Source organism: Capra hircus, chromosome 19, assembly GCF_001704415.2.
Source record: "Capra hircus breed San Clemente chromosome 19, ASM170441v1, whole genome shotgun sequence".
Lineage (NCBI taxonomy): Eukaryota > Metazoa > Chordata > Mammalia > Artiodactyla > Bovidae > Capra > Capra hircus.
In genome coordinates, this window is record NC_030826.1 from 43,297,474 (window position 1) to 43,314,085 (window position 16,612).

The 16,612-nt window shown below is 50.0% G+C and overlaps 1 protein-coding gene across 3 annotated transcripts; it reads right to left on the bottom strand.

Annotated features, from left to right (window-relative positions):
• DUSP3 (dual specificity phosphatase 3) lies at nucleotides 1,896-15,234 on the bottom strand. Of its 3 annotated transcripts, XM_018065182.1 has the most exons (4): nucleotides 15,027-15,234; nucleotides 11,644-11,870; nucleotides 5,390-5,622; nucleotides 2,448-2,535 (listed from the first exon to the last, which is right to left on the bottom strand). In XM_018065182.1, the coding sequence occupies exons 1-3, from the start codon at nucleotides 15,149-15,151 to the stop codon at nucleotides 5,417-5,419; spliced, it is 558 nt and encodes a 185-aa protein (XP_017920671.1). In that variant the 5' UTR covers nucleotides 15,152-15,234; the 3' UTR covers nucleotides 2,448-2,535; nucleotides 5,390-5,416. The 3 variants fall into 3 exon arrangements, with proteins under 3 accessions (XP_017920673.1, XP_017920670.1, XP_017920671.1); XM_018065184.1 differs by lacking the exon at nucleotides 5,390-5,622 and having other exon boundaries at nucleotides 1,896-2,535; nucleotides 15,027-15,229; XM_018065181.1 differs by having other exon boundaries at nucleotides 1,900-5,622; nucleotides 15,027-15,233.

A 16,612-nucleotide genomic window follows, 5' to 3' on the forward strand; every position in this document is an offset into this window, starting at 1 on the left:
TTCATGGGCCTTCAAACCAGATCCCCCAGAACCTCAGGTTCCGCAGAGATGATTCATGGTTTAAAAATCATGTACATTTTAATTAGTTAAAAATATAATAGGGAATTCTCTGGTAGTCCAGTGGTTAGGAATTGGTGCTTTCACTGCCAAGGGCTCAGGCTCAATCCCAGATTTGGGAACTAAGATCCCACAAGCCACATGACCAGCCTAAGTAAATAAATAAAAACATAATAAATACACACATTATAACAATGTGGTATGCATCTGCTTTGAATGAATTGGAGATGACCCACTCATGGTATTGCCTGCAAATTAACTCATTTTGATGTAGACTTAAAAAATGCAGGCTTCATGCATTTGAACTTCTTATAAATGGGATCATCAATTCAGGAAGCCATAGCTCAGAGACTATCTAAGTTAGCTTGGACATTTCCACACCCATGAAATTACACAAGGGAGCACAGAACATCCTTCCTTAGTTCTGAGTATCAGGCTGTGCCTGACACTGTTCCACCCCAACGGACAACAGAAATTAACTGGATACAAAGCAGATAAAACACTGTGATTATCATTCATGAGTCTCATTTTATATTTGGTGCTCATTAAAGCAGACTGGACCTTTAAAATAACAGGATACAGAAGTCACAGTTTGTCTGTACACAATGGATGCTAGGTAGCTGGTAAAATGAATGGGAATATAAGAAACAGAGGGTACAATATATTGTTTAGCAAAAAAAGTCAAAGTGTAGAACATTTTCCATTTATGGGGAAAAGGATATCTACATACACACATGAACTTCCCTGGTGGCTCAGTGGTGAAGAATCCGCCTGCCAATGCAGGAGACTCGGGTTCAGTCCCTGGGATGGGAAGATTCCCTGGAGAAGGAAATGGCAACCTACTCCAGTATGCTTGCCTGGGAAATCCCATGGGCAGAAGAGCCTGGCAGGCTGCAGTCTATGGGGTGGCAAGAGTCAGACACAGCTTAGTTTACTAAACAATAACAACATACACCCATGTGTCCAAACATGTGCGCTTACACACGTGTGGCACTTTTTTAAAAGGATATACTTAGAACTGGCTTCCTCTGAGGGAGAGATATTGAAGGTTTGGGGTAAGGTTTACTAAACCTTTTTGTATTATTTGAATTTATTACTGTTCCTATACAATATTTCCTTTTAAATTAAAATGTTTAAGTTCCACTTTAAAAATGTTACCCGTTTTATATATCAGTGCTTTTGTATCAAAATATGAAGATTAGGTTGCCAAAGAGGTTTGATAATACTGAGCTAGTCTAATTGCCTCCTGCCGTAGATGGTGAGCTGGAGACCAGAGAGGCTCTTTTTCTGCCCAGGCTCTGTCTGTCTAGAGGAAAGTCACCCAGTTTTCTCTCAGTTTTTTATTCAGAGGGGGAGAAAAAGCAATGCTTCTTATAAAATAGTTAGTGCTAATGGAGGAATTTATAAAACATCCAGGGTCAGGGGATGTTTAGGGACTGCCCGTTTGCAGGATCACTCAACTCCTAAAATGCCACGCCGTCATCTTCATGTGAGATGACCCTGAGACTCACCCCTATCCCCTTTCTTAGGAACATAAATCTTACCTGCCTCATTGGCGGTGATGGGCCACTCCAATCAAGAATATTCCAATCAGTTACACAGTAATAAAGCTGGAATTCTTAAAAATTAAATAAAAAGATTATTCCTAAGCCAGGAATTTTCTGGTACTGGGGAGATGTTCAATAAATATTTAGTACATGAATATAATCATCACAGAACCTATAACTAGATCAGGAGGGTGAATTTTTAAGTGATGATCATTAGAAAAAACAAACATAAAAGCTAAGCATAAAAGTATAAAAGAAAATCAACTATGATAAGAAGGACAAAAAAGACCATTTCTTCATAATATAAGACATTTATTGTGGTTACAGTTTTAGTGTTTTAACACTGATTTGTGATATGACAGACATTAAACTTATTTTTTTAAAAACCAGTTTAATACCTTTCCCTTTTCTGTCCAGAAAATTGATGCTTTCACAATCAAATTACCCTAAAAGCTGACAGCAGGTAAGTTAAGTTTCCAACCAATCTGTTCTCTCAACCGGAGATGGCCTCTCTTTCCAATCAGGATAAAATCTTGACTTGGAAGGGCCATCATTGTCAGCTCTTCAGTGATTCTTGATGCCAGTTTTATGACAGAAAATTTCCTGCGAGAAAAGCTAACATCTTCATATTTTAAGATCAGTGCTTATTTCGATTAAAACATTAGCATCTTAACATCGTGACACAAAAGGCACCAACATTTTCCCAAGCATCCATCACCATGAGTGGAACACAGCGCCACCTGCTGGTCATCATGTTGTTACACACCCTATAATTTCCAGGTGGTGGTCCAAGTCAATGGGGATTCTTGTAACAACGCGATGGTGTCAGAGCCAAAAGGGACCTTAGAGGTCTTCAAGTTTAGTCCCCTTGCTTGAAAGATGGTGACTTCTGCTCTCCAGCTAACTTGGAGTGGCAGGGAAACAGACCAGCCTGTGGAAGATGTACTGCTTCAGAACTGAGAAGAAAACCATTTGGTGCTCTCATTTGGTCTAGATGGGGGTCTCCCAGTCAAAGAAAGAGACCAGGTCAGAGGAGGGGAGAGAGGCACCCTGAGTTCCTATTCCATCACTTCCCGGTGGCAGAGGGGGAAGCTGTCCAGATGAGCATGTGTTGGCTCTTACACAACAGAAGTTGATTTTGTTTTTACTCAAAGAAGTAGGAGCCACATCTCGTGAAGGAAATACAGGGTTTCTGGGACTAAAGACTATGAAGAAATCCCAAGTTATCAGCAGAAGAGTAGCCCCTAAGTGACGGCAGTAATTCTTCCCATGGCCTTTTCTACAACATGTCCCCACACAAAGAGGCCTTCAAAAGGTCCTGTGTAGCTGAGGCTGTCCTGTGTGAGGACCACCGCCTGGGCGTGGGAGAGGGACCCCAGCCCCAGCTCCTGAGCCTCTTCCGGAAGTGGAGCAGAAAGCTCTGACTTAGGGATGCTACGTGATTCCGAGAAGAGCCACACGTCCTAACCCAATTGGGGACCCACACTTCTTATTTTTCCTGCAGCAGGCCCCCCCCCCGCACCCCGCCCCTCCCTCCCCCCCCCCCCCCCCGCCAGCGACACAGCTTGAACTGTTGTCCTCTGGCTACAAAACTAACTGGCCTCGTGCATGGGGGCTGGGTCAACAGCACGCACAGTGCACCCAGACCTTCCCGAGGGCTCATTTCTTGAGCAGGAGAGTAGTAGGAGAGGAAGAATTCAGCTTCAGAGAGCAGTCAACCTGAAGTTCCACCCCAGCTCTGCCTTTGAGCTGGGAAGCCCTGAGCACCCCATCCCTAATCACTCTGAACCCCAGTTCCCTTTCTTAAAGGTACCAATACATGAAGGAGCCCCACACCAAGTTAATAAGGTTATTGTGAGGATCAAGTTAGATGAAGTAGAAGAGTTATCTGGCTTCTGTGAGGGACACAGTGGGGGAAAAGGCCATTTCACTTGGGTGGGTCTATGGGGGCAGCCTGGTATCTGAAAAAGAAGACAGATTCTAGTCTGTTCGGGGCTGCTGTAGTCAAGCAGCAAAGGGGACAGCCAGGCTGGGCGGTGCTGCTTCTGTCAAGTTAGAGATCATTACCCCTGGGTGTTAAGCCCCAAGGCACACCTGCCTCTCCTCCACCTAGCTGGAAGCTTCTGGTCAATTCTCGAAAAGGCACATTTCCCACCTCCACATGGTCAGAACCACTGCCTGAATTGAAACTTAAAACTGAATTTTAAATATTCAACAAAAGTCCCTGATATTTCATTTCAGGTAAGACTCCTTTGCAAATCCTTGCAAGGGATCCTACCACCAAGTCAGGCTTCTGGGAGCTTGATAGACCCACCAGAGCAATGCCTTGCATATATTTGGTACTCAAGAAAAGAAAAAAAAAGTTTAATTCCACAAACTTTTAGCAAACATCTATGTGCTAAGGGCCAGGGGGCAGAGCTGAGGACCACCTCTCTGCCATTAGGAAACCTGAAGACAACGGTACCACATCACTTGCCCTGATGACAATTATCCCAAGTGCTAACAAGACTGTGTTCAAACCAAAACTCCTCTGTTCTGACAAATGTGTACACACGTGTGAGTGTGAGTGTTCATGGCTTCCAACATCATCCTAAAAAGTCCTTGCAAGGGCTGTTTCTTTTCGTTTCTTTGCTCTACCATCCATAAAGGTGCCATTTGGACGTTCCGTCATGTTTCCTTTCTGCCTGGCTGAGTCATTTTTGCTCCCAAGGCTCCAGGACCTTTTCTGGCAGCAGAGAGCTGTAAGAACTACCTGTGAGTGGGCAGGGTGTGAGCCTGGGCCCGTTCAACCCCCTGTTTGTCCAGCCACTGGCTATGTTGCTCTCACACACACACACAACACACGAGCTATAATTGGCCAATTTCCTCCTCCTGTTCTTGGAATAGCAACTGAGACAAAAAGCAGTGAGCACGAGTGGCTTGGGCTCGCCAGCACTATAATTTAGGACAAAACCCTTGTAATTCTCCAAATGGTGGGGTTTTTAAATAGGCTGGACTTCAACACCCTGTTTTCTAAAAAAGAAAAATAAAACCCTGCCTAAGGAACTACTCTTCTAACGGACCAACGGACTGAGAGCCGAGTATCCCTAAAAGGCGGATTCTGAACTCAAGCCTTCTAAGGAGTCACATTTTTCAAACTATTGATCTAGGAGAGTCCTTCACGGAGGGGGATGTGTCTGCCCACACAAGGGCCTCTTTGTTTCGATATCTTTAATCCTAAGGAAATCGTCAAAATGCAGTTACTTGATGAGCATTTCCACCCACAGACAACTGACCCCAGCCAACTTCAGACCTCATGACGTGTCTCTGTGAGCAGAGCGTGGACGGCTGTGAGGATTCGGGGGAGACAGACACAGTGGGGGGAGGGGGCCCACATTTGCATAGTTCCTTTACAGAGTCCCACTCAGGAAAGGGCCCAGGGGTGGGGGCTCGGAGTAGGGGGTGGGGAAGGTCAGGAGGGGCCCCTGTGAGCATCTCAGGCCTTGCACTTCCACAGACCTCTTCCCTGGGTCGTCCAGGAGAAGCACGCCTGTCGCAGGCCTTCCCCCTCTGGGCCCCCACCTCAGGGTGAGGACGTCATAAACTGCAGGCACAGGACACGCCAGGGAGCAGGACGCCCTCCTCAGCAAGCTTCTTTATATGCTTCCCAGGGGAAAAGCGGCCCAGGGCCGTGTTGGGACAGACGTGTGGGCAAGTGCCTGGTGATGCTGGGAGCAGGGTACACTGTGTTTCCTAAACATGGCAGCCTGTGACATCACAACCAGGGACCCCCACCCCCGTCTGACCTCTAGAGAAGAGGCAGTGGGGGCGCCCTAGAGTTTCAATTTTCCCTCCTTGACGAGTCTGTCATTGAGCTGGCAGAGCTGGGCCAGGAAGCCGTCATTGGGGCCGATCTCACGGTTCTGCCTGACGATGCTCAGGGCGGACTTGACATCCATCTTCTGACGCATCATGAGGTATGCGATGACGAGGGTTGGGGAGCGGCTGTAACCCTCACGGCAGTGGACCAGCACTCGGCCTGTGAGAGACGGGGACGTGATGAGCTGGGGCTGGCCCGCCACACCTCAACTCTAGTCAAAACTCTTCCCAGGACATGCACATGCAAATTACACTGCCAGGCCATCCTGGGCCCACCAGAATGGCTAAGATGGCAAAGATAAAGATGAAACACACAAAGCACTGTCAGGGATGTGGAGCATAGCTAGGACTTTGATCTGTGGCTGGGGAAAGTGAAAAGGAGAAGTGATAGTTGCGCAGTCATGTCTGACGCTTTGCTAGGACTTTGATCTGTGGCTGGGGAAAGTGAAAAAGAGAGTGACAGACACTCAGTCATGTCCAACTCTTTGTGACCCCATGGACTATACATGGAATTCTCCAGGCCAGAACACTGGAGTGGGTAGCCATTCCCTTCTCCAGGGGATCTTCCCAACCCAGGGATTAAACCCAGGTCTCCCACATTGCAGGCAGCTAAGCCACCAGGGAGGACCAAGAATACTGCAGTGGGTAGCCTATCCCTTCTCCAACAGATCTTCTCGACCCAGGAATTGAACCAGGGTCTCCTGCATTGCAGGTGGATTCTTTACCAGCTGAGCTACCGTGATTGGGGAGGGGATCATGGCTTCAGGAAACCATGTGATGGGATCTACTCAAGCTGACCATGTGCATCCCCCAGGGCCTGGCAATTCCATCCCAGACTCACGCCAGATAGGACTGCAAACACACGTCTGCTAAAAGAATCCCACCAGGATGTCATAGGCAGCACTAGTCACAATAGCCCCATACTGGAAACTCCCAGAGGCTGGTCAACAGAAAAGTAGATGAATACTAAGTCTGAACAGTCTACAACTTCCCAGATACAAATTGGATGAAACACACAAACAGGATGTGCATGATCTCACAGAGTAGAAGAGTCAGGGGAATCCCCTGGTGGTCCAGCGGTTAGGACATGGGGCTTCTACTACAGGGGGCATGGGTTCAATCCTGGTTAGGGGACTAGATCCCATATGCTGTGAGGTGTGGCCAAGACAAAACTGAAAAAAAAAAAAGGGGCCAGCAAAACTGAACTATGCGGTTAGAAGTTTGGATAGTGGTGTGGAGGTGGGAGACGCAACACTGGGAGGAACATGTGGGGGTTCTGGGGTGCTGGTCAGGTTTAGTTTCTTGATCCGGGGGCTGATAGTGAAGGAAAGGAAAGTCTGGCATGCTGTCCATGGGGTCGCAAAGAGCCAAACACAACTTAGCAACCGAACAACAAAAACACGGGTGTGTGCAGTGCACTGATCTACACACTGCGATATGGGTACTAACCTACATGAATTTTCTATTTCAAGCAAAAGCAAAATATGAAAACCACCCAAATGTCCATCAACAGGTAAATGGATAAACAAATTATGGAATGTCCATCCAACAGAACACTACTCAGCATTAAAAAGGCATTCCTGCTACGGCAACAGCATGGAAGAAACAAAAGAATTATGCTGAGTGAAAGAGGCCAGACCGAAAAAGCACACATGCTGTGCAACTCCATTTACACAAAACTCTACAAAACGTACACTAATGTCTAGTGATAGAAAGCAGATCAGTGGTTACTTGGGAATGGAGGAGAGAGAGGAGCAGAAGGGAGAGGTCACAAAGGGAGGTGAAGGAAATCTGTGGGGTGATGGATAAACTCACCATCTTGGGTGTAGTTATGGCTTCAGAGATGTATACATATGTCAAAACTTACCAAACTCTACTATGTGTAGTTTAGGGAATGTCAATTAATGCCTCAACAAAACCATTTCAAAATAGAAGGACCGTGAATGTCAAATACAAACACAGAGTCAAAACAATGTATGTATGTGTTAGTTGTTCAGCTGTGTTCCACTCTTTGCGACCCCAAGGACTGCAGCCTGCCAGGCTCCTCTGTCCATGGAATTCTCCAGGCAAGAATAGTGGAGTGGGTTGCCATGCCCTCCTCCAAGGGATGTTCCTGAACCAGGGATCAAATGTAAGAGACCCAATGTACATTGCAGACCGCTTCTTTACGGTATGAGCCACCAGGGAGACTATTAAATCCGTCCCCTCCCCCTGCCTGACATCATCTCCTCGTTCCCCTCCTCCCTCCAATCCAGCCAGCCAGCACCTTGGCCTGCAAAAAGTGAACGTCTTAGTTGCTCAGGCCTGTCTGACTCTTCACGACCCCATGGATTGGAGCCTGCCTGCAATACCTCTTTTCCCAGGTGTTGCTCCAGTGTCCTAGGAAGGTCTTTCCTGCCCACCTTTAGAGAGCCACAATCCCACTCCCTATACCCTGTCATCCCCTTGCTCCCTGCTTGAGTCGCCCCCTCCCCAGGGGCCACACATGTTTTTCACTTGTTTACTGTCATCTTCCCCCAAAATGTAAGCTCCTCGAGGGTAGGGATGCCTGTCTGTTTTGCTCCCTGTTGTATCCCCAGCATTGGACGAAGGAAGGAAGGGACGGTCAGGAGAGGCCAGAGCATCATCAACAAGGTTCCCCCAATCTTTTATCAAAGTGGGGAGGCCCCTTGAGCAAGAAGCCTTGGCTTCTCTTATCCCTACTCTCTCCTCACACAGAGCGCTCAGTTCAGGTCTTCATCATCTCTCACCTCTGCCCCTTCACCTCCAAACTAAGCTTTCCCTCCACCCTCACCCTCCGCCAACCTACACAACAGCTGGAGGGAGCTTTCTCCAATATAAATGTGACCTGTCACCATTAGTTGAGTAGGCTAGCCACCAAAACGTTACTCACCAGGCTAACTGCCCGCAGCCCCGACACCTTTCCAGGCTATTCATGCTCACCTCTGTGCCTTTGCTCATGTTGTTCCTCCTACCTGGAACACCCTCTCCCTCTTGGCAACCTGGCAAACTCCTATTCATCCTTAAGACCCCAGCTCAACTATTTCCTTTGTCAGCATAAGGACTGAGAACCCCAATCCTTGAAGTCATGGGAATCTGGGTTTAAATTTTAACTTGCTGGTTGTGATGGTTAAATGTGTCAACTTGGCTTGTCTATGACACCCAACTGCTTGGTCAAACACTAGTCTACAAGAGATTTTGTAGATGTAATGAACACCTCCCATCAGTTGACTTTAAGTAAAGGAGATCACCCTTGATAAAGTGGGTGGACCTCATCCAATCAGTTTAAGAGCAAAAAACTGAGGTTTCCTGGAGAAGAAAGAATTCTGTCTGCAGAAGTCCTGCCTCAGTTTCCAGCCTGCCCGACAGATTTCAGATTTGCCAGCCCCATGATCACATGAGCCAATCCCCTAAAATAATAATATATTTTACTGGTTCTGTTTTCCTAGAGAACCTGGGCCAATACCCTGGTTATCACCCTATGACCCACCTAAGAATACTGTGCCTCACTTTCCTCATCTGAGCTAATATACCCATGGCCCAAGATGGCTGAAGATTCAGGGAAGAGATAAATAAAAGCCTCAGACTAGCGCCTGGCAGACATGAACATTCAATAGATAAATGTGAGCCAACACTACGAGTGTTCTGCTGGCACCTGGTACATTGTCTTCTGTAGCAGCCCAGCCCTGTGTGACCAACCCTCCTCTGCCAGAGTGTGAGTTCCTTAAGGGCAAGGACTATAGGGTATTGATTCTGGATACCCTACAATTCCCAGCATACACTAAGTGTTCAACAAATATTTGCTGATCAGCTGAGTGAATGATTCCCCACCAACACCTCTGCATGGGCATTACTGTGAAGGAAACCTGCTGACCCAGAGTCAGACAGTCTTCTATTCCCATGACCCTACCCCCAAAACATAACCTTATTTTTCCCAATGCTCTCAGGGGAGAAATGGGGAGTTCTCCACTTCCCTGCCCAGTCACTCTCTGGCCAATGGACCCAAAGTATTCAGAGTAGGGCTCTCCCTGCTCCCGTCCTGGCAATGGGACCCTCTGCAGAGCAGCTGCCTCATTACTTAGAACCTGGAACATACTCAGCATGCACAGAACTCAGAGCCACTAAGCAAGGGGAGAGGTCAAAGTCCATCCTTCCAGGCCCCGCCCATACACTACCTCCTCCAGGAAGTCTCCCTTGATCTTCCCAGCTGGAAATGACTGCTTCCTTCTCTGAGGGTCCCTGGCCAATTCCCCCACCCCAAAGTGATGGGCCCCCAGCTCCCTTGAGCCCTGCACAGTGTTGGAGGCCAGTGTATTTCTATTGGCTCACTTGACCAATCAATCCTATAAGTATTTCCACTGGGCATTAGAACCCATGGAATTATCTCCTGTCACTGGTTCAGTACTCCAGTGTACCTGCTACATGCCTGATCTATGTCAGGTGCTAGGGAGACAGACAATGGACACAGTGGACTCAGACCGCAGGCAGGCTTCATGGATGAATGGACACTACATCCAGGACTCAAGCATAAGGCAGGGTCTGCCAGAGATGGGTCAGGAAGATGCAGAGAGATCCCTCCAGACAAATGACCCAACCCACATGGGCTAAGGCAGGAGGTCACACACAGTCAGAGTATGTTCCCAGTTGCATGGAAAGAGGAAACCGTCAGGGAGCTCTAAGTTCCTTGAATGAATGACCAATGGATATACAGGGAGAGCAAAATCCAGCCCCTTAACTGGGCCCCTCATCCTTGTCTACAGCAGAGCTCAGTATAGCTGGAGAGGAGGCATGTGATGTATACGAGGCTGGGGAGGACCACAGAGGGCCTGATGATAAAGACTGTAGATATCCCAGGCAATCAAACCTCCCTCCTGGGCCCCAATTGTGTGATAACCAGCGGCTAGTAAACTCTGTCCACTGGAAATCATTGCTGTGGGGAAGCTGCTGGGACAAGTAGTATCAGGGCAGCAGAGACAGGCTAGAATCAGGGGGACAGGGCTGATCATGCCTCAGTGGGAGTCGCTCCCCCTGGCCAGGTTTGGGTGGGGAAGAAAGGGGCTGGAGGAAGCGGCAGGAAGGTAAAGGCAGTCGCTGACAGAATCAAGCTAAAAGCAGAAAGGGCAAGCAGCCCAGCCTGCTCAGCTGCTGTCTGCCCTCTGGCCTTCTAGGATTTCTCTCTGGCATGCCTCACCTGACAGCCAGCATTCTAGCAGTTCTGCTTTGGTCCTGCTTTATATTTTGGACCTGCAGGAAGCATTTAAAAACTGGGCCAAAGTTTGCTGACACCCAGCCTAAGCCAATCAGGGCTGCCCCCCTCCCCTAGCCAGGTAATGCATGTGACCCAGCTCTCACCAGTGAGGTGAGGGGGACTCCACTGGGTGGTTTCTAGGGGCTGTTTTATTTGTTCTTAAGAAAAGAGAAGGGGCATCCCTGGTGGTCCAGTGGCTAGGACTCTGTGCTCCCAAAGCACGGGGTCCAGGTTCTATCCCTGGTCAGGGAACAAGATCCCACATGTTGCAACTAAAGACCCCACGTGCCCACAGAGAAGACTGAAGATCCTACATACTGTAACTATGACCTGGCGAGGACAAATAAGGTAGTAAATATTAAAAAAGAAGAAGAAGAAGAAGAACAAAGAGAAACATGAGGAAGAGATGGTGGCCTCATCTATCGCTGCACTTTATCCTGTTGGGAGGGGGTAACCAGATCTACCACAGCCATCTTGGGACCATCAGGGGAGTCCCCAACACTGAGGGTGGCAGAAAAGTCCTGAAGCCACCAGAGAGCTACCCATCAACCAGCCCTGGAGCTGGTCACCTCGGGATTTTTTATCACAGAAAATAATAAATCTTCACTATTGCAGCTACCTGAATAGGGGAGCAGGGCTGGCAATCAACCCTCGGCCAAAGTCAATGCAAACACAAGGGTCCCGAGGCTGCCATACCTTATGTCACGTGTGGTCACTTAACAGGCAGCCAGGTGAGCAGAGAGAGACCCAAAGCTCTCGGCCATTCACACAAGAGCCAGAAAACATCAGGTTTTCCAAGAAGAGGCCTGTCATGTGCTTGTTTTCTAAAAAAGTCAAGTTCAACCTGCCTCCCAGTAAAGCAACCCTACTCCAATAAAAATTGATTTTAAAAAAAGCTGCCTCCCACTGTTTCCTGGGTGGCAGGTCCCTTACCATTCTTCTGAGCCAGAGCCTGGTCGATGAAGTCTGCCGCCTTTTCAAAGTAGGCGCTGAGGTTGAACTCCTGTGTGTCATTGGCCTTGATGCCCAGGTAGGTGATCCCGGAGTCCTTGTAGAAGTTGGCATTGGTGTTGACGTGCATGAAGGACCTGCCTTCAGCCGCATTCAAGACATGGGTAATGCCCAGCTTCTGCAGCTTGGGGATGTCTTGAGCCACAGACCTGGACAGGAAACAGCAGCAGGGGAGGATCAACTGACTACCTGGCAGCCCTCAGGGGAGGAAGATGGAGAAGACACTCTTGGCTCAGAAAGGAACCTTCCGTGCTCTGGCCCCTGCTGGCTTCTCCAGCCTCAGCTTATGACCCTCTGCCCTCACTCCAGCCAGCTCCAATTACCTGCCGCAAATAGCCTGGGTGCTTTCATGCCCACACTGTTCCCGCTACCTGGAATGCCCTTCTCCACCTTCTTCATAAAGGTGCACCCTCTCATATCTCACCTCCCTTGGCAGCATTTCCTGATCTCCCCTTCATCCAGCATTGTGCTCTCGATCCTGTGGTGGTGATACCACCAAGAGGCTAAAAACGGAGCCAGACTCCAGACAGCCCTGTCACTTACTAAGCTTGAACAAGTCACTCAACCTTTCTATGCCTCAGTTTCCCTATCTGTAAAATGAGGATGATAACAGTACCTATTCCTGGGGCTGTTGTTAGCGTTAAATGAGCTGTTCTATAGACAGAGCCTGACACCGTGGTCACGGCCACTATCCTAATGCTTGATCGTGCTTATTTGTTTAGATGTCCAGCCTGTGAGCTCCTTGATGGAGGAACCGTGTCTGCCTCATGTCCGTATGCCCTGCGCGTGCTCTGGTACCTGGCACACACAGTAGGTACTGAAGGAGTATGTGGTGAATCAGTGAAGAATGAAATCAGCACAGCCCAGCAGCCTTCTTCCTTGGATTACAGAGTGCAGCAGCCCCCTTCCATCCCCTAGAGGAATCCTTCCTGCTATAGTCCACTAGCCACGTCTCTGAAGCTTTCCTGGGTGAGTAAGCACTTGGGGAGCCAGTGGAGGTTACAAAACATTCGATCTGAATAGTCAAAGGGCTGCTTTATTTCATCTCACAACAACGTCCCAATTCAAACAGCAGTTTACACTTTACACAAGGCCTTCTCCTGCGTGATCTTGTTTGCCTGTCACATCAGCCCTGGGAGGAAGGAAGGACAGAGCTTCAGCTCTGGCCCGACAGGACAGACGAAGGACGTGCATATGCTCGCAAGGGCTGCTGCATGGCAGGGCTGGGAGGAGGCCTCTTTTCTCCTGACACAAGGCCTGCTCTATCTTCCCCCTCACTCTGCTTCTCATGCCCACATCAACCACAAATCTCACAAGGCAGAAAACAGGGCTCCTCCAGGTTTCACTCTGCCCTGTGAGCCCTGATCAGGGGCCCTGATTTTGTTAAAGCACTCCTGACAGCAAGGGGTAGGGGAGAAATAGGTACTCAGTCAATCCTCCCGGTGGAGCACTCCCCATGCCCCTGTGTCAAGGTCAGATTTGCTTAAAGGCAAGGGATGTGTTTTCTACAGTGGCCATTGGCACGTGCCACCCTTGACCACCACCAGATGGTCACATCTTTGGTTTCCACCTTGGAAGTAGTGACAGCTGACTGAGCCAAACTGCCCAAGAGAGCAGGGTTTCCAAGAGTGCAAGGCCCCTTGCTGCTTGGGTGGATGGAAAGGGGCTTATTCTCAGAACTCGGCAATTACTGAGGACTCTGGATGAGATTCTGGTACCCTTTGTTAGCTATCAGGACACTGCACGCAACTGTAAAGTTGCTCATTAAAAAGGCTCTAAAATAACTAACTTTGAAGAGTCACTGCCATTCATCTTCCTTCTCAAATACTAAGTCAACATTTAACAACTTTACCATCACTACTGTGAATGATGGCTTGTCTGGTGGCTCAGATGGTAAAGAATCTGCCTGCGATGCAGGAGACCCAGGTTCGATCCCTGGGTTGGGAAGATCCCCTGGGGAAGGGCATGGCTACTGACTCCAGCATTCTTGCCTGGGAAATTACACGGACAGAGGAGGCTGGCACGCTACAGTCCATAGGTGCGCTGAGTCAGACACAACTGAGCAATTAACACACACACACTGTGAATGAACCTTGTTCAGTACCTGACACCAGTGATGCTCCATATGGTGAATGAGTGATAGATGGACGAGGTTCGCCCCCATGAAGCTGGGACCTGACTTCTAGACCCCCTAGTTCCGTGATGACCCCCATTTTTGCGGCAGTCCTTGGCAAAATAAGCATCAGGTCCTAGTCCAGGACCTGGGATACAGACATGAACAAGATATTGACCCTAACCTCACAAGCCCTCACCTGCTCTGGGCCATCATTTCTTCCTGTGAAAAAGGAGAGAACCGGGTTACACTTGCGGTCTCTGGGCCCACGGAGCTTAGGGCCTCAGGGTCTCATGAAAATCCAATCCAACCTCCTGTGCCCTCCGGAGGCTACACAGGCATGGCAATCTATTTTTTACTTTTGGCTGAGATTTCAACACCTCTCAGAATGGCTATCACTAGTTATCTCCTGCTGCTGAGAAATTCTTACTAGTAGTTTGACTATGAGAAAATGAGAAAATCGATTTGGTAAGAACTCCTAAGTGATAAATAATAAATGCATTTCCTGGTGGCGAGAAGGTCGGCAGCCTTTGCTAAGTGATGGCTCGGGTCCTCAAGGGTTTTATCATAAATTGGGTCGTTCTAGAATTCTAGATAAATCAAACTCTAAGTGGAAGGTAGGGGAAGGAGCGAGCAAACGTGAGCCCAGATCTCTGAACCCCCAAGTTTGGGATATGTCAATTCTCCGATCTAAGCCTGCCTCGCCGGGAAAATTCCACGCCCGAATTGTGACGTCACCCCGTTGCCATGGCAGCGAAGGCAGACATTCCGCGGTGACCTCACTGCAGAACCAGGCAGCTGTCACATGACGCGCGGGCCGGAGACCGGTCGGGCGACATAGGGCCACCTGTTAAGTGAACCTGGTCGCCCCGACACCGCCCAAGGCCGAGCACCTAGAGGGTGGAGGCCTCGGGCCGGACGCCGGCTGCCCGAGCGGCCCCGGTTCTCCACCACCCAGGGAAGGGAAGGACAGCGCTGGGATGGGGCGGGGTCCAGCCCCTCCGCCCCACGCACGAAGGGTGGGCGGTGACTCCAGCCCCCGCCCAGCCCCGGCCGCGGCTTCCGGAGGAGCGACCCCGCCCCGGCTCCCCCCACCCGCTCCCGCCAACGCCCCCACCCCAGCCCTCGGGTGGGCGGGGCGCCCCGGGCAGGGGCTGGAGGGGCGTCTCGGGGCCCGAGGGAGGCGACTCACGCGTTGCCCACGTAGATCCTGGGGGTGACCTCGTTGCAGGGCTGGCTCGGGAGGCTGTAGCAGCCGCTGCCATCCGAGAGCAGGTCGTTGAGATCCTGCACGGAGAGCTCGAACGGGCCCGACATGGCGGCGGCAGGGCCCTGCACGCCCGGGCAGCCTCGAGCGAGGGGAGAGCGGCCGGGTCAGCTGGGCGGGGGCTCCGGAGCCGGGACCCGCCCCGTCCCGCCCCGGAGGCGGGCCCGCAAGGCGCGGGAAGCGGCGAAGCGCGGGCGCCCAGGCGCGCTCAGCTCCGGGAAGTATGTGCGCCGCTTGGCGCCCGGGGGACGCGGGGAAAGACCTCTGGGCCTGAATCCGGGGCGGAAATGCTGCCACCCTGGAGTTTCGGAGAGTCCTCCTCCCACCCCCCCCTGAGGCATGGACGTGCAGTAACTCCACTGGACTAAATGCAGGGCGCAATAAAAATTTTTCTTGACCGGGGGTACACCCAAGTGTCGCTTAATTTTCTCAGGATTACAGGGACACCCGGGTTCCGATTGTGAGCTCTGACTGCCTGCTGCGGACCAGCAGCGTTGGCTTCACCCGGGAGCTGGTCAGAAATGTAAAATCTCCGCCCCACCCCGCCGCCCAGCTCAGACCTGCTAAGGGAGGATGTGCATTTTACAAGCCCTGCTGGGGATCCCTACGAAGGTTAAAGGCTGAGAAGCCCAACTCGGGGGCACATTTCTTCCAGCCTAAAGCTTGGGCTCTATGCAAACAAGCATGGCATTCTGGCCCTGGGCAGTGACTTAACCTCTCTGAGCCTGTTTGTTGAAAAAAAAAATGGGGGTAATAAAAGCACCTAACTCCTAGGGCCTTTTGAAAGATTCAATATAACATTCCAGGAAAGCGCCCAAGCTTTGCATAGTGAGTACTAGGTAGGTGTTCTCCCTCCATCAGCAAACGTGTAGCGCACCCTCTAGGCGCTACACCTCCTAGAGCAGCTGCCAGCCCACTACAAGCCACATGATGTCAGCAACTCATCATTTACTGAGGTCCGGCTACCAGTAAATGACCATCCTCCTCCATTGGCATGAAAATGGCAGATCTCCACACCCTCCAAAGAGCAACTGTGGTGCTGGGAATTCAGAAAACCCACATCCGGAGCCCAGTTCTGCCACTAACTTTCTCTAGAGCAGTTTGGTTGTTGCTCTGGACTTCAGTTTCCTCATCTGCAAAATGAAGACATTGAATCAAATTGTCATTAAGGATCTTGTATTGATATCTCCAGTAGCTGTAGTCTCACACCTTCCGGGAAACCATTGCAGTGGAGACTACACTTAAAGCCCAAGGTGTATAACAACCTCACCCCACCACCACCACCTCATGCCTTCCCACCCCTTCCAGACAACAAACTTTTTCCTGCTGCCTTTGGTGGCACCTGCATTCCAGGCAGGTGGGAAATCTTCTGAGCCTCAGTCCCCATCTTGACTTGGACCTAGGTTAACTTTCAAAAGAGAAGCCCGGGGACAAGCAGGCATGCTCCACTGCTCCTCTTTCTTCCCCGGGGACCTGTCCCTGATGTCATAACTGGGTAACTATGACAACCC